Raw genomic sequence first — 22892 nt, 5'->3', positions numbered from 1 at the left:
GAGTGAATGGTCTAGTTTTCAACAGCCCCTGAGTACAAATTGAATCTAGATGTTTTTGTGCTTTACTTCTAAGGCCCTTGTAGACTCCCTTTCTCCTATCACTGGGAATTCTGTGTTTCAGAATAGGTCTGTTGTCACTTATTACCATGGCTAACAGAGACAGGACTTCAGTGACCAAGCCAGAACTCAGATGTTGTCTCTACATTGACGTGCCACTTCAGGTTGGAACCCCGTTCCCAAGCTGCAGCCTCAATGCTATCTTAGTGCCAGGAAGGTTGAAAGTCGAGTTCTCCCTCTTAGAACTGGAGATGCTAACATTTTGCCATCTTGCAATGCAGTTGGGAATGCAGGTACTTGACTGCTGCATAGCAGAGCTGGTTGACTATGGTATGACATGTGTCAGGCTTAGTTAAGTGCTCCCATAGTTACATCTCCTTGCTGAATCTGATTTGCAATTCTAGAACCCCAGGGCTTCGGACCAGCAGGAACCCAGCCACACAGCAGGAGGTGAGCGAGTGAAGCTTCATCTGCCGCTCCCCATCACTCCCCATCACTCGCGTTACTGCCTGAACCATCCCCACCCCCAACTGGTCCATGGAAAAATTGTCTTCCATGAAAACGGTCCCTGGTGCCAAAAAGATTGGGGACCGCTGGTCTACTCTATTTCCAGTTGTGTACCCTAAACACTATCTGCAGACATGTATCTATACATCTGAATCCCAATAGTGTATAAAATTCAAATTTATGCTCCAGAAGGCTCCTTAGCCCCCGTGTAATAATGAATAATCATCCTTTGTAATAGAACAAAAAGTAAAAAAACTGAACTCCACTCAGTGAATGTTCTAATTGTTTTTCCTAATTTGTACCATTAGTATTAGCTCTATTATCTTTAATCATAATAAATAATTTATCTGTATAAAAGACAAGGTTTGCGTTAGTTTTGCTAATTATGGAAGACCTCTGAAGTATAGTTGGTTGGGTTAGCAAGCCCTGATAGTTGATGTATAGTTTGCTCTCTGATGACCTGGTTCATGGTATGCTTTGGCCAAGGTATTAAGGTAAGTTCAACCGAGTTGTACATAACTCAGATGTAGAAAACTGAATTTACCTTTTCTCCTGGAAAACCTGAGTTTTATTTTGCCTGGATGTGTATCTGATCTTATTCTATTGCTTTACTTGTGTAGTCATAAGCCATGTGTTTTTTGAGATGGGTGTTCCATTATGGGAAAATGAAAGTTCTTTAACAACAGTCATAAACATTGGATATACTAGTGTGGTAGATTCAGATAATAACTTTAAAAAATATTGAAGTATAGTTGATTTACAGTGTTGTATTAATTACTGCTGTACAGCAAAGTTATTCAGTTATATATATATATAATTTTTTTAATATATATTCTTTTCCATTACGGTTTATCATAGGGTATTTTTTTTTTAATGGGAGTTTTTTTTTTTTTAAACATATCTTGGATATGACCCCTTTGTAGCAATATTCTCTCCCACCCTGTAGCTTGCATTTTCACTCTCTTAATGGTATCTTTTGACAACTGTTTATTTAGTTCAATTTATCAAACTTTTCCTTAAAATCATAGGGTATTGAATATAGTTCTCTGTTCTATACAGTAGGACCTTTTAATTTGTCCATTCTATATAAAAAAGCTTACATCTGCTAACCCCAACCTCCCACTTCATCCCTCCCCCAACCCCATCCCCCTTGGCAATTAGTAGTCTGTTCTCTATGTCTGTGATTCTGTTTCTGTTTCCTAGATAGTTCATTTGTGTCATATTTTAGATTCCACATATAAGTGATATCATATGGTGTTTGTCTTCCTCTTTTTGACTTACTTCACTTAGTATGATAATCTCTAGTTGCATCCATGTTGCTGTAAATGGCATTATTTTGTTCTTTTTTATGGCTGAGTAGTATCCCATTGTATATATGTACCACATCTTCTTTATCCATTTATCTCTCGATGGACATTTAGGTTGTTTCCATGTCTTGGCCATTGTAAATAGTGCTGCAATGAACACTGGGGTGCATGTATCTTTTTGAATTATAGTTTTGTCCAAATATATGCCCAGGAATAGGATTGCTGGATCATATGGCAATTCTATTTTTAGTTTTCTGAGGAACCTCCATACTGTTTTCCACAGTGGCTGCACCAACTTATATTCCCACCAACAGTGTAGGAGGGTTCCCTTTTCTCCACACCCTCTCCAGCATTTGTTATTTGTAGACTTTTTAATGATGCCCATTCTGACTGGTGTGAGGTGGTACCTCATTGTAGTTTTGATTTGCATTTCTCTAATAATTAGCAATGTTGAGCATTTTTTCATGTGCCTATTGGCCATCAGATAATATCTTTTTTTCATGGTTCGTGATAACTTTTAAGGAGTGGCAAGGGCTGGTATTTCAAGGCCTTTTATTATTTATAATGCTATGTAGTCTGACAAATGACATATGATTATTTTTTATGCTCAGCTTTACTAAACATAGAGAATGTGATAAAGGTTATTTAACTTCTCGCTTTGAAACACATCTGCAAGGAAATACACATATTTCAAACATCACCCATAAACAAAGAGATAGGTTAAGATCCTCAAGTGGTCATTTTATTAAACAAATACAAAATTGAAGTGTTTATGATAAAATATATCAATATTGGACAAAAATGTGTGTAAACAGCAATTCTACAACTGGGAAGACATCTTAGTTTTGTTAATGTTGGTGACATCCTCCCAACCATGTCTAATCTTCAGTATCTTCTTTCTCAAGCATGGCAGGAGTAGTATGGCTTTGCATATCAGGACAACAGTCGGAAGGAAAACAGCTATCATAAAATTTGGAGGTGTATACCATACAAATTGTTTTATATCTACCCATTTATTCCAGGCAAAAACCAATGCATGTATTGTGCCCAGCAGAAGGGAAACAATTCCTAGTTTGCTCTGCAAAAGAAAAAAGAATTATCTTGGTGAGATTGGTTCATTTAGAGTTTATTCCATCCTATATCATCTAGATCTGTTTTGTTGCTTGGAAATTCTTCCATTCATCTCCATTTGTTTTCCTATTACGTTTCTCGACAATGTCCACTCATATTTCCACTCTTTTTACGTGTGGGTAATGCCTTTGTCTCCAGGCTATCTAAGTTGAGAAAATTCACAACCATTCTCCTTTTGGTCTCAGAAAATCGATAACATTGCCTTCCCTTTCTCCATACCTTGTTCTTCTCTCTTATGACATTTATTTTATGATGCTTTGTCTCTTGTGCATTTGCCTTAATTCTGCTTATCAAGAGACACCTAAACTCAGAGACTCTGTCTGACTCATCACAGGATCCCTGCAGAATCAACACAATGCTGTGCACATTTCAGGTGCTCAATAAATATTGGTGGGTTGACTGAAGATCAGTGCAAAAATCAACTTGATATTAGTGATCTTTATCAATTACAAAGGCAACTAAAGTGATTGTGATTTTGGTATATTAATACTAAAGTGAATGAGCTTGGTCTTTGTTAAAAAAAATCAAACATTTTGATAAAGTGGAAAAATACCAACAATTATTTCAATGTTTGAACGAAACATAGAGATATGGAGATGTGAAGAAAAATATCAGCTTGCATTGGGATACTTGGCACCATCCAGATAAAGTTACTTAAAAAGAATTGTTCAGGGCTTCCCTGGTGGCGCAGTGGTTGGGAGTCCGCCTGCCGATGCAGGGGACACGGGATCGTGCCCGGGTCTGGGAAGATCCCACATGCCGCGGAGCGGCTGGGCCCGTGAGCCATGGCCGCTGGGCCTGCGTGTCCGGAGCTTGTGCTCCGCAACGGGAGGGGCCACAGCAGTGAGAGGCCCGCGTACCGCAAAAAAAAAAAAAAGAATTGTTCACCTATGTAGTTTTATGGAATTCTGGCAATAGCTCTTCTAGATATCTTCTGACTTCTATTCACTTTACAGGAAATGTTCACTAGACTGTCAGAATGAATCCAACTCACAGTTATTCAGCAGTAAGCCCCAATGAATACAACCAAATAGCTAAGTTTATATTTTCAGATATAAATCTCCAAGGTAAATCATAAAGTAGCCAGTACTTAGATTGTAAATGAAAAGTTGCTAGGTCATTAATTGAAAAATATATGTAATTAGTTGAAGATTAATTTACCAAATGTGTATTGTATACATCTTATGGGCTAGGTATTGTACACAGAGTGGAATGAGTTGGGTTGTCGAGATACAGCGCTTGAATTTGTAATTAAATCTGTAAAGTGATGCACAGCATATGTGTGACAGGCAGAGCAATGTAAGAAGAGAGTTATTTAATGAGGAACAGACAACTCCAATGGCTATCAAGCTAAACCTACAAAATCAGCAAATATTGCATCTGGAAAATGTGGCACCATCTCTAAACCACATTCAAATAATTCAGATGGAGACATTCTTTCCAGCTTAATCAGATGTCCTGATAAGGTGTCTGTTGGAGTACATGCATGGATGTGTACAAAGGATAGTGAGGATTAACTGACTTTGTGGGAATTTCCAAAGATGTCCACCCATAAAAGTTAAAGCTATGTATATAATTTTAAAAATCTTGGCAGCGCTTAGGACTGAATTAAGTTTAGTCCTTTGAATCTTGTCAGACCTGGATCCCATTGTTCTTTCTAGGGTATAATCTACCACTAGGAAGTTAACCTCAGTAAATCTGAGGCAGTTTTGAATTCCAGGAATATTGAGTAACTTCAAGTGAATAAGCTACATAAAATGTAACTTGGAAAAAGAAGCTTTTAAAATTAGATATTACAATACCTTTGGTAGATAAAACTCCATATTTCAAGGAGGAGAGTACAAAGCTGTGTAACTTAAAAGGCATGAATAAAATCAGAGGATAGGCCAAATTTTTTTTTTTACTTTTGGAGAACTAAGAAAACAATATTGAATTTCTAAAATATCACATTTGTTGTTATTAGATAGACAGCTTTGTTCAAAGCTTGTCCAACAAGCTTCAAATGTTAGAAATAATACTTTTCTTTGAGTAATGCCTCTTATATATGTCTAGAAAACACCTCTCCTGTTTATCAGCAAGAGGGAAAAATGATAGGAGAGTACATTTTTAATTGGAACAAGTGTGAGATCTTTGCTATTGGAAAACCATCTATTATTTTTTTACGGGGTAAAGTCAATATACTTGAGGATATTATAAGCTTAAAAAGATTTACCTCTCTGAGGGACCAGAGTTTTTTTAATATATAATTTACCTGAATATAGTGAAATTCTCTCCATGTCAAAGAGTCGCTCACAGATGGAATAGATGTCACAGCCAACAGAGCCAGTATTGCAAGTGTCACAATTCCTAGAGACACATAAATTTCCATTCTCCAAACGTCATGCTCGATCCAGGCATCTTCTTTATTTTGTTGGACCTAAGAGAGGGTGAAAAGAGGAAGGAAAAAATGCAAACAACACTTGTTTCCAGTATAAGAACCTCCTTCTACGCTCCCTCTACTATGGAGGACCTGATGACTAGGGGCCTCCACAAATTTATGACTTTATTTTTGCATTTCTCTAAGAGAGATGACATAGGAGCTATTGATCTTTTTCCTTGAACACAAAATTTATATAATCTGTTTTATTAATTTATATAATAGTTATTTGTTGGTTAGAATTGTCATATGTGTGTATATATGGTAAATAAGCAGAAAATAGGAACAATTAGCATAAAAAAGAAATCTTCTGAGGGTGGTAGAAGATTGAAATGTGGCTCGGTCCATGAACAAAATACTTGTTTATGTTGTTAAAGCTGTAGTTTACTATTTTCAGCTTAGAAAACTTTCCTCAAAGTAGAATTATACAACCAAGCCCCAGTGAAGAGTTACAATAAAAAATTTTAAAAAGCAGATTACTTTCTCAACACAGGGTTTCAACAGAGGTTTGGGGTACTGATATTAAAATAAGAAACAGTTAATTTGTTAGGAGACTTAGACTTTTTAGTTTAGTGATATTGTCAGTAATGTCATCCTACCTGTTGATATGCCCAGTTTAGCAACTTGTATCTGTAGGATCGTCTCATTGGATAGGATAAGCTGTAAACTGCATGCAGTACAGCAAAAAAGAAACTGAGAAGACCAAATTGCTTTCTTGTTACCATCCACCTATCCAACCAATGTGGAAATTTCTTATACTTGGTTCCATTATGAAGCTGCACAACTGCTGCTATCACACCTGGCAAATAAACCAGTGCCAAGAGGGTGATGGAAACCATTGGCAAGACTTTGTTGATGACCAGGATTGGAATTTTATAAAAATACTGTTGATGGGAAGTTACAAAAGGGTGAATTATTTCCCTCAGAAGAGTGTAAAGAAAAGTCAGAGATGATACGATAGCAGCGACTTTAATTGGTAAACGCCACTTTGGAAAGAGTTCCTGTTTGTGCTGAAGCTCTGGGGGGCAATCAAATTCATCACAATGGGTTGTTTGGTGCAAGTGCAAAAGCACAGGTCCTTTCGGTGCACTGGTCTCTCTTGAATCCTTATTCTACAAAGGAAAGAAAATGAACATCTTAAAATTGAACAAAACAATGGGATGTCTCTCAAACTAATTACTTACTGCTCATTGTACGTATCAGTAAAAAGGGACATTTTGAACCTTGCTTTTGGATACTGGTTAGTGGAAGGTGGCATAGACTATGTGGCAATGATCAAAGGTATACTTAGTTATCCTACCTTACTGGAGGTTCTCCATAATTTCTGTTACTCATTTTTCTTTAAGTCAAAAGAAATACATGCTTCAGATACCTCCACTAGAGCTCAGACCATTGTGTTTCTATCTTGAAAGTGTAAAAGAATGAAATAATGCAACTGGGAAACAAAAACTGAAAAACTTTAAAAAAAATCCAGCAATCGTTGGTAAAAATAATAACACTTGTAAGTAGTCATAGTTGTATTTGTTTTATAATTTCTTTTGGTTACTGGACAACCCTCTGCAAACTCCATTCATTCAAGTACAAAGGAACAGGAATAATATAGTCATCACTATTAGATAAAAATATGTAATTTCCATCTTGTAATCTTTTTTTAAATTAATGTTTATTGGAGTATAGTTGATTTACAATGTTGTGTTAGTTTCTGCTGTACAGCAAAGTGAATCAGTTATACATATATGTATATCCACTATTTTTTAGATTCTTTTCCCATATAGGTCATTACATTACAGAGTATTGAGTAGAGTTCCCTGTGCTATACAGTAGTTTCTTATTAGTTATCTATCTTATATATAGTAGTATGTATATGACAATCCCAATCTCCCAATTTATCCCTCCCCCCATCATGTAGTCTCATATTCATAAAATATCTCATTTGTATAAGTACTAATAGATGAATAGTCTATTAAAATGGTACAAAGGCTATATAAGTAGTTAAATCCCACAGGGATGATTTATTTCCTGAGAAAGTTATATTTCTTTACCCAGTTGCATTTCTAGGTAGTCAACAATTCAAAAGAAGTTTGCACTGAATATTACATCACTTCCCCAACTGACTGATATACCAGCAAATTAAAAAAAAAAAAAACCCTCAAAATAAGAACTTATAGCAGAGTGTTTCATATTGTGTTACTTTATGAATAAATTCACTTTCTCACCTAATATGTTATTCCTAATTTCTTATAGCTCTAGATGTAGACCCATAACATTTTAATGCTCAGAATGATGTTAGTGATTATCTTGTTCATTTCCTCATTTTATGCAGAGTGACTTTAATTCGCATAGTTCTCTATAATTTTTAGTGTTTAAAAATGACCTCTTGGGCTTCCCTGGTGGCGCAAGTGGTTGAGAGTCCGCCTGCCGATGCAGGGGACACAGGTTCGTGCCCCAGTCTGGGAAGATCCCACATGCCGCGGACCGGCTGGGCCCGTGAGCCATGGCCGCTGAGCCTGCGCGTCTGGAGCCTGTGCTCCGCAATGGGAGAGGCCACAACAGTGAGAGGCCCGCGTACCACAAAAAAAAAAAAATGAAAAAAAAAAAAATGACCTCTTGCCATTTGACTTTTACTTTCAGTAACAAATCACTATTACATCCAATGCTTTTTCCAGTTACTCCATTTAGAAGGGAGTTGAGCATTATACAGCTTCTGCCACCTCTGCATGTTAAAACAATCAACGGATATCAATTTTCTGGTTATGGGTGAAGAATCATGGAACAGCAAGTAAGACTTGAAAAATGAAAATGATTTTATTTTATGCACACTTATTTTAGACAGTATGTACTTGTACTACCTTATTTTTCCTATTAAGATAATTAAGATAAAATAAATACTTTCTGTTAAAACTGTAGTTGAGATCAGTTAGAAAGGTAAAAAGAGTTTGGAAGCAAAATTTTCCACCACTTGTTCAGTTAAATAATTTAGTAAGAAACATTTAATCTTGATGTGGGGCAAAAGTGTGACAAATGATTCTTATTCCAAAGTTGAATTTATTTAGTTAAACAGTGAATCATCAATTAACTTGATGATCTCTTGGTAAACTACCATGGAGCCTATGAAAAAAACAGTTTACAAAACTACTGTTATATGGGCATTGATGACTTTTTCAAAAAACTTAGACCCACAGAATGTTAGAAAGAGTTGGAAGGGCTTTGGAGATGATCTGGTCCAACTCTCTCACTTTATAGGTAAACCAAGACCCAGGATTTTCAGTAACTTACTCAAGGTTATTCAGCTAAGTCCATGACAGTCAAGGTACAACTCCTCTCATAGCCCACACTGCCCTTTAGCCATCACAGTATCAGTGCCAGGAATCAGAGTAAAGATATCAGCAGACTAGGGTGAAAATCACTTTTATAACACTAGGAGATATAGAACAGCATTTGAATTATTTATAGATTTTAATTAATTAATTAATATTATTATTTTACCAAATAACCATCTTCTTCTCGATTTCTCCTGGACTTCATTTTCCAGAGTTCTTCTTGGTTTGTGATGTCTTGTCTGCTCTCCATTAATTCTATAAAATAGTATGGCCTCAGCCACCTGTGCAAATAAAAATAATTATCTTCTTCACATCTATGCTATTTATGATATTAATGTTTGATAGGGCAATATGAAAAATTTACTCATATAAGGGCTAGAGTGGCAGATAAAGTGCAATTTAAAATATAGACTGATTGACTCATTTAACCTCACATTATAATCTATAAGAATTCAAACAAGGGCCCTTGTGTCAATAGTGTTTTTCTTTGTCCAACTATCAGTGCAATGAATGACCCAGGTGTCTATATGGAATTCAAAGGGTCAGATGTTGCCTTTTATTTTAGGAGACTTTAACTCCAGGTGCTCATTCGGAGGAAAGTCAACTCCCCTCAAAGGTAAATAGAATTAGGAATGTAGTTTTTTGAGAATAACAATGTTGTCAGTGGAGGTTGGAGTTTGCTGATATAAGATTATATTTCAGGAAGTTGTGTTTAATAGACTTTTGGGGTTGACACTGGAATCTGAAATAATGGTGAAATGATTTTATGGGGAAATGTACTCTGAGTTTCAGAAAATGAACAGAATAGACACTCTCGGTAAGGTGAATGCTGATAGCAGCACAAAGGACTGAAAGGTTGTGTTTTAGGAGTGCCATTTTCCCATCGGAGTCACAGCCTGGTTTTTGTTGATAAGACAAGCGTTGCTAGCATATTTAAATATGCTAGCATATTAACCCTGTGGAAATTATTTTGTCACACTTCCTGCCCGATAAAAGAATCTTTTCCTTAACACTGTCCACAGATCCTCATTTGGGCTTGGTGTAACATTTTTTAGGAAAGGGAAACATATGATGTCACAACATTATTCACTGTTTTATTAGTTCTAAATTTATTTCCAGAGGAATACATTGCCAATTTATTCTTTATGAAATCCAGTAAGAAAACAGATTAGATATATAACCATTTGATTGACAGAAACATTCCAAGTGTTTCTGAATTTTAGACCATCTGTAATACTTTATTAAGTGGAAAGTTGTTTCTAGCAGTTTAAAACACTTAAAACATTCTCCAACTTTTAAAGGTTTGATCTTCACAGAGAATAAAGAGGAGTCATCTTTACATAATGCCAACATGTGCCTTTGTTGAAGTGCTCTAAGAACATTTTCCATATGTTACTTATTTCAAAATTTCACAATATTCATGCTGAGAATATTTTTTTTTGGTCCGCCCACATTCTTTCCCCACTATTTTATGATCTAAAACATTTCCTCCATCCAGAGAAATGCCCTCCTTTGGCCACAGAAGTGGGCATATGACTCAGTCTTGACTAATGACAGTTCTCTATTCTGCTCATCACACTGATTGGCTTAGGGATGGCATACAACTCTAGTCGAACCAATTAGAGTCCTTCTCTGATGTTTATATTTGGAAATGAAAGATAAAGAGAAGATGTCTTTAATATTCTGTTATATTGGGATGATAGAAGCCTACCGTGCTTTCTTCTACACGCTGTAAGGAGGAAGATGTCTTCAAAAGGATAGAAGAAAGCCAACACACAGAAGCCTAAGCAAGAAATGGGGAAAGACACAGAAGAGTCCTGGCATATTTAAATATTTAGAGTTTCTGAGACCAGATCCTGAATTTTTCAGTTACACAAGCCAATACAATCCCTATTTTGCTTAAGTTAGTTTGAGTAAGGTGTATATCACTGGCATTTGAAAGAGTTCTGAGTAAAGCCTATGCCAATCTTCAAGTATCTATGAACTCTAATCTATGACAGACATTGAGGAGGAAAAAGAGAAATGAGATTTCGTGTCTGCTCTGGAGGGGTTTTACAGTCTATCTGCTTAAGAAGTATTATTCCAAATCATTTGGTGATTTAACCAACATTATTAATATAGTAATTTGGGGGTGTGAATATGACTAGGAATACAAGTTTTACTTACTGTAATCAAATACAAGAAATAATTCACCATGCTTGGGAGATGTGTTAACTGTGAGTTTCAGGATGGCAGAGATGTTAACATACAAATCTACACTTTTTCAATATTAAGTCATTAACTATACTGTGAACAACCAGGTAGGCAGTGGAAATATAAAGTTAAATGACATGGAGACTCTGCTTTCAAAAAGCTTAAAGTCTAGGAGAGAAGGCAGACATTTCAAGAACTGACTGCATGGTAGTGCAATGCATCGGAAAGGAAGACAAAGTTTCATGGACAGATGGTGGCGTGGGAAGGGTGAGGGCTCTCTTCAGGACCTGGTCCTGGAGCATCTAGCAAGTTGGTAGTATTTGCTGATTGAGGGCCACTTTGCACAGAATCTGGGTGAAAAGCCAGAGTGGCCCTGGAGAGGTATCCAACCATTCGTCCGCATGGTAGGGAGACCATACTGAAGAGCAAAGCCAAGGAAAAACCCCGGGCAGTTAGGGAGCTTGTTGACTGTGTCACCCACAGTCCACCTTGTACCCTGAAGCCAAGAAAATAAAATATCAGTCAAATAAAATATGTTGGTTTCCCTCAGACATTAACCAAATATATAATTTAAATTCTACAATAAAATCTTTTCATCAACAAAAACAACAGGAAACAGCACAGTATTCAGATGTTAGGAACGCCAGAATTTGATCCAAAGTTCTCTTTCGTCTCCATTAAAAAGCAAAGCCTATTTCTGATGTGACTGTTCCATTTTGCTGTACCAGGACCTGACGTTCCTGCTAAATATTGACACAGTCCAACTGACTTATGTTTATGTTGAAGAATTTGGAATATGAAGACACTCAATGACCGGGATACATGGTCAGTTGCATTGCATTTCCAAATCTTCTATACTTTTAACTGCAAACTTACTTTACCACATTTAACTATGAGAAGGGGAGATGTTTTTCTTCACTGGGCTGTGTTGTTAGGCCTTGCTTCCTTCGTGTGCTAAACGAATGACCTTTTATTCAATAAGGATTTTTTTTTTTTTTTACAAAAAGAACAGAGTCAGGAATTTGCAAGTGTTCGTAAATTTTATGTCTACAAACTCCTTCCAGTGGATTTCACACCTGACACATATAAAGCCTTGATTGAATATTTGGAGGAAACCTGAATCCTAACTGAGATCCTGAAAGAGTCGGACTAATGTTCCAAGGACTTAAAATGAAAACTCTCTGTTACTAGGAAACTTGAAGACGAGTTGCACGGTTTTAAGTAGTACGTACCAATCATTCATCAATACTATGCAAACTCGTGGCGATTTTGCCAAGTTGGAAAACTTGCCATCAGAACCCAACCTAAGGACAAACTTAATAACTCATCCTATCCCCTGAGTCCCCAGAGAAAAGGCTTTCCTGTGAGTCCCCGGCTCCCAGCCCCTGGACAAGCCACAATGGAGCGGTGTGCTCCGCGGAGAGCTCGCTGGAAGGCAGCGTGTCCCAGAGCAGCGCGCAAGAGGCAAACTGAGCTGCCCTCGCCCCGAAGCGCCACTGCTTCAGTCCTGGGAGGGCTCGCAACCCCCTACACTCCTCCCGATGCTGGGAGCCGGTGCCCGGCCTCGCAGGGACACCGAGCGGCAGGGAACAAGCAGCGAGCCAGAACGATTCAAGGGACTCACCCTTCTCTCGGCGTGATCTGACGGTAAGTCGCGGCCGCAGCACCGGCCCGGAGGTGCCCAACCCCGCTCGGCGCCCGAACCTCCAGAGCGCCAGCCTGCTCTGCCTGGGCAGACTCCGCCTCCTTGTCAATTGTCCGTCCGGCGCCACCTGCCGGTGCCGGGCGTCCGCAGGGCTCCTGCTTGGCTGGACAGTCCTGGGAAGGTCCCAGAGCCGAACCTAGGATTTCCCTACGTAGCCATCCGGCCGCTCTCGGTTTTCTTTCAAAGAGCCCTGTCCTCTGTCTGAGGTCTGCTCTGCACCCTCTCGATCCTCTCGATATTCTTCTCTCCTCCTTTTCCCTCCCTGCCTCCCTCCCTTCCGTCCTTCTTCTCGCCTACTTTAATCTCCCAACTAATGAACATTCGTGCAATTCCTTAGAGCAGTGGTTCTCAAACTCTAACATGTATTTCCTGTAGGGCTCATTAAAACACCGATCTGTCGTGTCCACCCCCCTCCTCAAAACCCCTCTCCTCCACCTTGCCCACGTTTCCTGTTTAGTAGATCCGGGATGGGGCCTGAGATTCTGCATTTTCTAACGGTTCCTAGGTGATGCTGAAGCAGTCTCAGATCACACTGTGAGAGCTTAGCTAACTCATTTTAGAGCTTTAGCGCTTAGCGAGCTCATTTTAGAGCTTTAGAGCGTAGCTAACTCATTTTAAACTTCACAGCAGCTCTTTGAAGTGGCTGTAATTTACAATTTCCAAATCCGAATCTGAATCTCTGAATCTCTTTTGCCCCCTAAATTGTCGAAATCTTGTATCTTAAACCGCACAAACCCTGTCCCCTAGCTGAATAAGTCCTTAAACCCGACGTTCACTCCTTCCCTTCCCCACCTCTGATATTAAAGCCGCCTTCCCATACCCTAACCCCATCAAGCACTACAAACCTGAAGTTGAGTTACTGTCACTATTTAAAAGTTTACGGTTGCTTTTAAAATATGAGGGGTATGGAGAAAGAGCGAATGTGAGCGAGGGATTTACTCCTCTGAGTTGGAACCAGCCTCAGGGTAGAGCGTCTGAGACCTGAATTGCAACGTCTGAGGATTTGGTGTATAACATCCCCAGAACTAATCTGATTAGGAAAAGTAAAGGAAAATAAACTCTCAACTGCATTTTCCTTGATTATCTTTTATTCATAGCTAGGGCCCCTAGGACTGTTCATATTTTAATATGTAATTTTCTGTAGTCATTGACTGTCCACAGGGTAATGTTAAAACCCCTTGAAGATTAATTTACCATGGACTGATGCCTTGCGGTAGAAATAGAATCCTACACTTTTTATTTCTAGCAAAACTAGAAAATAATCATTTTTAAAAGTTTTAGAAAAAAAATCTCTGTTTATAGAACAGATTATGAAAATTAAGACAAATTGCTAAATGTGTCTAAGCATTGTTGAATTTTAAAAATGATGATAGGTTTTAAATCATCAAACAAAACAATATGATTTTATTTTTTAAAATTTGATAGAACAAAGGTCATTCACTTTTTTATAATTTATTTTACATGTGATGAGGGCAAGGAAGTTAATATTATATTAATATAAGTTGGCTAACTGTAGCAAGCTTCACTTAAAACTGCTTTTCCTGTTTAATTAAAACATTTGGAATCAAACCCCAAATACTTCTGCTTTATAATTAGACCAATAATTTTATTTCCACACTTCTTCCGGAAGCTTTTTGGTTAAGTTTTTTAGTGAGGTGAATAAATATAGTATGTTTCAAAGGAAAATGATTGAAAATGTGAGGTTATTTACTAATTAGTTTGTAGAGTTTATAAAGGCAACAGAACATTGGATTAAAAAACCATAGTATTAAAGAACTTTGAGTTATCAGGAGTTAGTATTGCAGACCAAATTTCTGCAATTTTTGCATATATGTGATCTGTGATTTGGGTATGAGATGAAGGAAAAGATTTTTTTTTTTTTTTTGAGAAATTCAAAGCCAAAGCATCTGAAAATGCTCTGAGTCAGCCTCTATAGCACGTACTTTATAAAACCAGTATGGCTTGTGGAAAACAACGCTATGCTATTGCAAATGTCGAAAAGCAGACTGCTAGTTTCGGTATGACTTGCGAGAACTAGAGGATTTTAAAATAGGAATTCAACTGTGAGTTACTAACCAATTTGGATCATTCAGAATATTTGTAATAAACTTAAACTCTAGCAAGAAAGCATATTAGCAAAACAGTTCTTCAATCTTATTTAGGGTCAAATACTAAACTAGTGATTTCACAGTAACATATCATGGGGAAAATATAATTTAGAATCCATGAGTACTTTTACTTGACCAAAAAGCAACCTAATCTTAGAATTTGATGGGACTGCCATTTAAGAGGTAAATGGAGTATAGTGGTGAGAGAGAGAAAAAATGATCACACTGTTAAAGTTAATCAAAATGATCAATAGACAGTAAATTGTGCACGGATGACAGGAACTGTATTTAGTTTTTCTCCTTCGGAAATCAGACTGACTCCTAAGGGCACAGTAATTCAAACAATGTTCAACGGTATTTCCAAGTCTACCTCTTACTGTATAACAATGGTCAGACTTATTTTAAGAGGAGGCAAAATTTACCTAAAGTTCATGGGGAAAGATTTTGTCCAAATGATTGTTTTAGCACAGACATGGTAAAGCTCTACTGGCCTAATTTTCTGATTCTACTAGTCTTATATGATAAATTCTCTTCACTAGTTCAAGATCTTCTGGTAGACTAATGCTTAGAGTATGTGGTCAGTTAGCCCCCAATGTCAGTGGGTGAAAGTGGTTGGGGGCGGAAAGAATCCACCCCCAGGACTGGAGGTTTTTAAAAAATTCTTCCATGTATTTCCCCCCAGCTCAAGCCCTTTATTGCTTATGCACCAACACAGTTAACAGTCAACATCTGTTCTAGGCGGATTTTAAGAATTGGTGGTTTATTTCAAGGCTCACGGATCCATTTCTGCCCAAATACTGCTTAACTATGATGCTCAAAATTCTGTGACAGAATATATCCTATTGTCTTTAAATCTGTTGTAATCTTTGAAAAGGTACCTGCAAATGGCATCACATTAAGCCTTACCAGTTATTTACATCTTACTATCATCGAATATTTCAGTACTTTTTTGAAAGTATGTTCTGACAGAGAGAGTGAAATATAAGGGTGTTGAAGATGGATACTGGAAGGCTGTGAAGGGGTTATACCTTAGGGAAAAACAGAAGCATTGGAGCCAAGAGAACAGATTTCACCACCTTCATAGTATTACTTAACTAGGCAATTTCTCCTTTCCCCACATCTCCATATCAAACGATACATATTGGTGAAAAAAAGTATCTTCTTTAAACCACTCTATCTTGGTCTCCTTTGTTATAGTAGCTTAGCCCATACCTGAGCTTGTTTGATATTATATTACAGCACTTTTCAGAATTAGCCTGTATTGGAGATTTTTATATGTGTTTCTTTTACCCTCATTAAACTGTGAGCTTTAAGAGAGCAGAGACCTTGCCGTTTTTACCTTTGTATCTCTTGTAATTTAGAGATTGGTGGAACAGACTTGTATATGTTTGTGGAATGTGATTTTACCCCTGGAAATAATATGATGGAAAAGAATTTTTTTTTCCTTTGTCTATTCAACCACTGATGGACACATAGCCATTCATCTATGTTTGCTTTTTTTTTTTTTTTTTTTTTGCGGTACGCGGGCCTCTCACTGTTGTGGCCTCTCTCGTTGTGGAGCCCAGGCTCCGGCCATGGCTCATGGGCCCAGCTGCTCTGCGGCATGTGGGATCTTCCCGGACCGGGGCACGAACCCGTGTCCCCTGCATCGGCAGGCGGACTCTCAACCACTGCGCCACCAGGGAAGCCCTATGTTTGCTATTATAAATAATGATGCAGTGAACATGGAGGTGCAGATATCTTTTCAGCATAGTGATTTCATTTCCTTCAGGTATATACCCAGAAATGGAATTGCTGGATCATATGGTAGTTCTATTTTTAATTTATTTTTTATCCTGTTTCCATAGTGGCTGTACTAATTTACATTACCACCAACAATATATAAGGGTTCCCCTCTTCTCCATATCCTTGCCAGCTGGCATTTTTTTCTTACTCCAAGTTTAATCTTTTATCAGTTTGATTATGAAGTAATTTGGGGGAAGCCTTCCAGAAGACTATTTGAAATGTGAATTTACACTCAGCAAAGCTAATGACAAATCTCACCTTATTATCTTGAGATATTAGCTGAGGATACTGTATACATGCTATGTTGGGGATGTATACATGAATAGGGTGTGTGATCAATAGTGGCAGAAACCTTTGTTGGCAAAGGGGAACATGGAAAAATTCAGTAGGAGAAACAGGAGCCTCAGATACTTCTTCCTCTGCACTCTCTGTACAGTGTATTCAGCCTTCTTTGCTAGAGTGGAAACTGCTGGAGGGCAGGGATCATTTCTTTCCATTTGCCTCCTCAGACTTAGTAAGAACATAGTATATAGTGAAAAGCTGATAAATACCTATTGAATGAAGAGTACCTTGGGGAGAATTTAAGTTGGGTCACGTGGTCAACAATGTCAAGTGCTATTAAAAGTCAAATAAAATAGGAAATAAAAAAGAGTCTGGGCTTCCCTGGTGGCGCAGTGGTTGAGAGTCTGCCTGCTGATGCAGGGGACACGGGTTCATGCCCCGATCTGGGAAGATCCCACATGCCGTGGAGCGGCTGGGCCCGTGAGCCATGGCCGCTGAGCCTGCGTGTCCGGAGCCTGTGCTCCACAACGGGAGAGGCCACAGCAGTGAGAGGCCCGCGTACCAAAAAAAAAAAGAAAAAGAGTCTGTTGGGCACATGAAAAAAATGCTCAACATCACTAATCATCAGAAAAATGCAAATCAAAACCACAGTGAGATATCACCTCACACCTGTCAGAATGCCTGTCGTCAAAAAGACAACAAGTAATAAATGTTGATAAGGATGTAGAGAAAAGGGAACCCTAGTACACTGTCGGAATGTAAATTGGTGTAGCCACTATGGAAATCAGTATGGAGGTTCCTCGAAAATTAAAACTACCATATGATCCAGCAATTCCGCACCAGGATATATATCTGAAGAAAACAAAAACACTAATATGAAAAGATACATACACCCTGATGTTCACAGAAGAATTATTTACAGTAGCCAAGATATGGAAGCAACCTAAGTGTTGGTCAACAGATAAATGGATATAGAAGTTGTATATATTTTGGGTTGGCCAAAAAGTTCGTTCGGGACTTTCTGTATGATCTTATGGGAAAGATCTCTCTATCCACCATCTATCTATCTAATCTATCTATCTATCTATCATCTATAAAATAATTCATGGAGTCAAGACCAGCTGAAGGGATGGAGGGTAGGGACTTTGAGACTGCAAAAATCGAAGACTTGTTCCCTGCCTTCAAAGAGTACAATATTTATTTGGGAGAAATAGGGAGGCAAGATATATGAATAATTCAGTTCACTGGGGAAAAAAGTGCAAAGTCATTCAGAACCAAGTACTGAATAATAAAATAAAGGCTGGGGTGCCTAAAGTTCACAGAAGCATTGGAGCAATGATTTGGGCTCAGTTGGTGAGAGGAGATGTAATGGAAGAATGAATGTTTTGAACTTGGCCTTAGAAGAGTGAAAGATTTTTCTTTGGGGAAAAGAAAGGGAAAGACTTTGTTTTCTTTCCCAAACCAGAAGTAGCATATATGGATTACATTTTCCTTTGGTCTAGCAACATATTTATGTCCCAGAATTAGCTTTATAAATCTAGTAGTTTTCCTCCCCTTGACCTACTGCTTGTTTGAGTTAAGCAAAAGACTTCTAACACAGCGTATTGGATGTGATTCCTTAGTACTTCCGAAGGATTTCTCCTAGGCGAGCTCCTAAAGGTGTTAACCTTCTTCAGACCTCTAGCCCTTAGGAGAGAGCATGTCTCAGAGTAGCTGGAGCTCAAAGAAAACTTATTGAATTGAATTCTCCCACTCAGCTCTTGGTATAGGTCTGTCCTTAATCCTCTTCTGTATTCGGGTTAGTTTCCCCTGAAAGCCCTCATTTCTGTCTACACACTTCCATCCAGCTCTTTTCTGATCGTGTTTTAGTCAGTCGTGTAACACGCCTCTCTCTCGATTGATGGGCAGCTGCAGAATCCTTAAGGACATACCTTCACAGGGAGAGTGCATAGTTGGGATAAATCAATTAAAAACACAGAGATAGGTTTGTGGACGACAGAGCAAGCTTTGTGCACTGTTTCTGTCTGAAACAGGGTAGAGTTTTTACAATCAAGGAAACTATTCATCTTTTCAGTATTTAAGGGGGGCTTTGGAAAGGTCAGATTTCAAAGCTTCTGTGGAACTGGATTCAGTGGTGGGCTGCTGTGCTATGTGGCCACAAGGTGGCGCCAGAGCCCTGTTCAGTAAAAATGCACCGTTCAAGGGCCTCTGGCGCTGCTGCTTTCTGCTTACATTGTTTTAAGGACTTTCTCAAACTCACTGGAAAGATTCTGTACGTTCAGACTCACTTCTGTGTGTGTTCCTCTTTCTGTCTATCATTCATGCGTTTGTTTTTGTGTATATATGTCCTTGAATCTTTGTATAATAACCTTTTTATCTATATTTACATCTGTACCTAATGTTTATTGAGTGTTTACAATATCAAGCATTTCACACAAATTATCTTCCCTTTATTGAGGTATAATTGTCATATAACATTATATCAATTTCAGGTGTACAACATAATGATTTGATATTTGTATATATTGCAAAATGATCACCACAATAAGTCTAGTTAACAACTGTCAAGTATAGTTACAAAATTGTTTTTCTTGTGATGAGAACTTTTAAGATCTCTCCAGCAGTACACAATACAGTATTATTAACTCTAGTCACCATGCTGTACTTTATATTACCATGGATTATTTATTTCATAACTGGAAGTTTGTATTTTTAAACACCCTTCACCCATTTTGGGTACTTCCTTTCCCCCCACCTCTGGCAACCACCAATTTGATTTCTCCTATCTGTGAGCTCATTTTTTTTTGGTTTTTTTAGATTCCACATGTAAGAGAGATCATTTGGTGTTTGTCTTTGTCTGTCTGACTTATTTCACTTAGCATAATGCCCAAGATCATCCATGTCACAAATGGCAAGATTTCATTATTTTTAATGGCTGAGTAATATTCCATATGTATGAGAGAGAGTGTGTGAGTGTGTGTGTGTGTGTGTGTGTGTGTGTATTAGATTTTCTTCATCCATTCTTCTGTCAATGGACACAGGTTGTTTCTGTGTCTTGGCTATTTTAGATAATGCTGCAATGAACATGGGGGTGCATATATCTTTTTGAATTAGTGCTTTCTTTTTCTTCAGATAAATACCCAGAAGTGGAATTGCTCGATTATATGGTAGTGCTATTTTTAATTTTTTTGAGGAACCTCCATACTTTTTTTCCATAGTAGTTACACCAATTTATATTTCCACCAACAGTGCGTGAGCATTCCCTTTTCTCTACCTCCTCACCAACACTTATTTCTCATTTTTTTGGTAATAGCCATTCTAACAGGTGTGAGGTGGTATAAATTATCTTATTTAATCCTTATAAAACCTTTGAAAATAGGTACTTTTATCATTTGCAAATGAGGTAACTGGGGCTTAGAAAGGATAAATATAAATAACCTGCTCGAGGACACGAAGCCTTACCCTTTATACGTAATGCTTCTCATAGGTTAACTTTCACAGCATCTTTGTGAGTTTAAAGTATATGCATAGAGAAATAAGAGCAGTTCAAGTAATTTGATTAGAACGGGAAGAAAGCCCCTGTGCCCAAAATGTTTGTCTTTGGTTCCTGACCTGTTGATTATTAGTTTTCGTGAGTGTGGAGATCTTGTCCCTGATCAAGGTGGATGTATCCCACCCAAACTCCCGATATGGCTGAAGCACAGCTGAGATCTATGAAAGTTACTGGAGTAAAGCAGCTGGAGTGATCACTCCCTTCCCAAAGCAACTTTAGCAGCCCCACTTCCGTCTCAAGCGTTACGTAAAGGATTTGCTTGAGAATCATGAACAGCAGTCGTGAGCTGAGACATTCTGAGAAGATCGATTATTTTATCCTTTTGCTCTTGTCACCGTGGCCAAGGACTTCATTCAAGGTGTTTAATGATTGTTCTATTACACGCACTAGAATATAATGGTCATAAGTAGAGGGAAGGAAAAACTATCTTTCTAAGTCTCAGGCTCATGATCTGTAAAATGAGAAAATAATTTTACCTCTTTCATAAGGCAGTTGTCAGGATTAAATGAGATAATGAATGTCAAGTGTATGGCACAGTGAACATTACTCTTATTGCTGGAGAATAATGGATGGTAGTGTTGAATGAAGATGGGGAATTGGCAGAAGAAGAGAAAGGGCAACGAAAAGGAAGGAAGACAAAATTTACTGAGGGACCGAGCGGCAAAGGAAGGGAGGCCCTTAGTTGCATCCAGAGACTGAAAAATCTGTTAGTTCCTCAGTCCTGATTACCACCAGCCAGAAAGCCATAGAATTTCTGGCAGGAGACTTAGAGATCATCTAATGTAACCATGGTATGAAAGAAAAATGAGTTGTGGGACTTATTCGAGGTCAACTAGAGGCAGCTCCAGGACGAGAATCCAGGACTCCTGACTTTGGTTCTGCTGTTGTTTTACCACTCTTCACATTGCTTTAGGTTAATCAGGGTGTTTGCAAGCACGAGGCTGAGACAGTCCTTGTCTGTATATAGGGGCTTGCTTTAGAGCCTTGAGTTGCTGAAATACAATGTCATATGGAATTGAGAGAGGGCAAGGTATTATAAGTTTAAATCAAAAGGACAACGTACATGGAGTCTTAGTTCTCCTTGGCATAGTATCCTCAAGTTCATGGTGCATTCAACACATCTCTTCCTAGAAAGGCTACATGTAATGTGATACTTTCCCCATTATGAGAGAACCATGGCTCCTTTTATGTGTGACCTCTTTAAGATGCTTTCTATTGTCTTTACTTACGATATAACCTTATAGAGACTTATTTCTCAGTGAGCTCCCAAATATGAATAGCAGTAACTTGACTTTATGGGCTAATATATTTTCAATAGAGTCGTGCTTTCTGAGATTTCCCTAGAGAAAATCTTACTTTTGTAGGTATATTAGCATCTATCTTTTATATACATGGCTACTGGACATAAGCAAGTAGAAAGTAGTTCATTGGATGGTTTCTGAAATTTTAGAGGCTGCCAAGATGGAAGGATCCTTTCCTTTAAAATTACATTGAAAAATTTCCTTTGTAGTCCCACACATAGAGTAGCTCTACCATTTTCTTGGTTCATTTTTAATGCTGCTAATGAGCTTGTTCATTTCACTATTCAAATAAATATCTTAAAAAAATATTATCCCTTCTCTCCCACTCTCATATACACACATCCATATGGGTGAAGACAAAAGTTGGAACTATGATAATGCTATTTCGAAACATTATATTTACTGTGGCTTCCAATGACAAAAGTGCATATTTATTGAATGAAATGTAGAAGTTGTAGAACAGAAAGAAGAAACTAAGAATGAGTTTGGTTCTGGAAAAGTTTCTTCACTCTTTGCTGATGGTCCCCTCCTTGCTCTTTTCTTTGCTCTGCTTTCATGGTCCTATGAGGACCCAGACCTTTTGTTGTTTGTTTGGTCTTGTGGCTCTGCCATTCCCGAGGGGCTTGGAATCCTCCTCTGGCATCTCTGAACCTGGCCGAAAGACGGGGAGGGTCACCTTGGGAGGTTTCAATGGGCCAGGCCTAGAACTGGGATGCATCATTACATTCATAGCCTATTGGCCAAACTCAGTTACAGACTGTCACACCTATATGGAAGGCAAGTTGAGAAAAAAGTAGTCTAGCTGGTGCCCAGGAAGGTTTTATGAACATTCAAGAGACTTTTGTGATTGTTTGCTCTGCTGGCACTTAGGATCTGTCTCATATTCCTGCTATGTAGAGAATATATCACCCAAGGCAGACAACCCATCTGGTCACTGTATCCAATTCCAAGTGTGATATTTCCAGTCCTTTTATGAGGACTTGTGAACTATTGACATGTGAACAAGGAAGAAAAATTATCTGCTCTCCCTACCCACTTAGTGATGGTGGAGCAGGGACAGGATAAACACAGAGAAAACTCTACTGGGAAAAGAAAAGGATGGGAGACTTACAGCGATCTCTGGTCCACAGATTCTGAAATTCTGTTAAGCAAGCATTCTAAAGGCTTTCTAACCTGGAGGTGGAAGAAATTCCTTGCTTGGCCCTGATTGTGCTTGCAGAGAGGAAT

At 38.2% G+C, this 22892-nt stretch overlaps 1 protein-coding gene across 1 annotated transcript; it reads right to left on the bottom strand.

Annotated features, from left to right (window-relative positions):
- Positions 1–2691: 2691 nt before the first annotated feature.
- Positions 2692–12626, bottom strand: STEAP1 (STEAP family member 1; the record flags this gene model as incomplete). The annotated part of the gene is made up of 5 exons (XM_082661998.1): positions 12556–12626; positions 8905–9019; positions 6018–6530; positions 5254–5418; positions 2692–2949 (listed from the first exon to the last, which is right to left on the bottom strand). Exons 2-5 carry the CDS (start codon positions 8986–8988, stop codon positions 2692–2694), a joined length of 1020 nt encoding a protein of 339 aa, XP_082518124.1. The 5' UTR covers positions 8989–9019; positions 12556–12626.
- Positions 12627–22892: the final 10266 nt, after the last annotated feature.

Source organism: Grampus griseus (assembly GCF_964374135.1).
Source record: "Grampus griseus genome assembly, chromosome: 9".
NCBI classification, from domain to species: Eukaryota; Metazoa; Chordata; class Mammalia; order Artiodactyla; family Delphinidae; genus Grampus; species Grampus griseus.
Note: the sequence above shows the minus strand (reverse complement) of the source record. Positions and strands in the feature narration are given on the sequence as shown.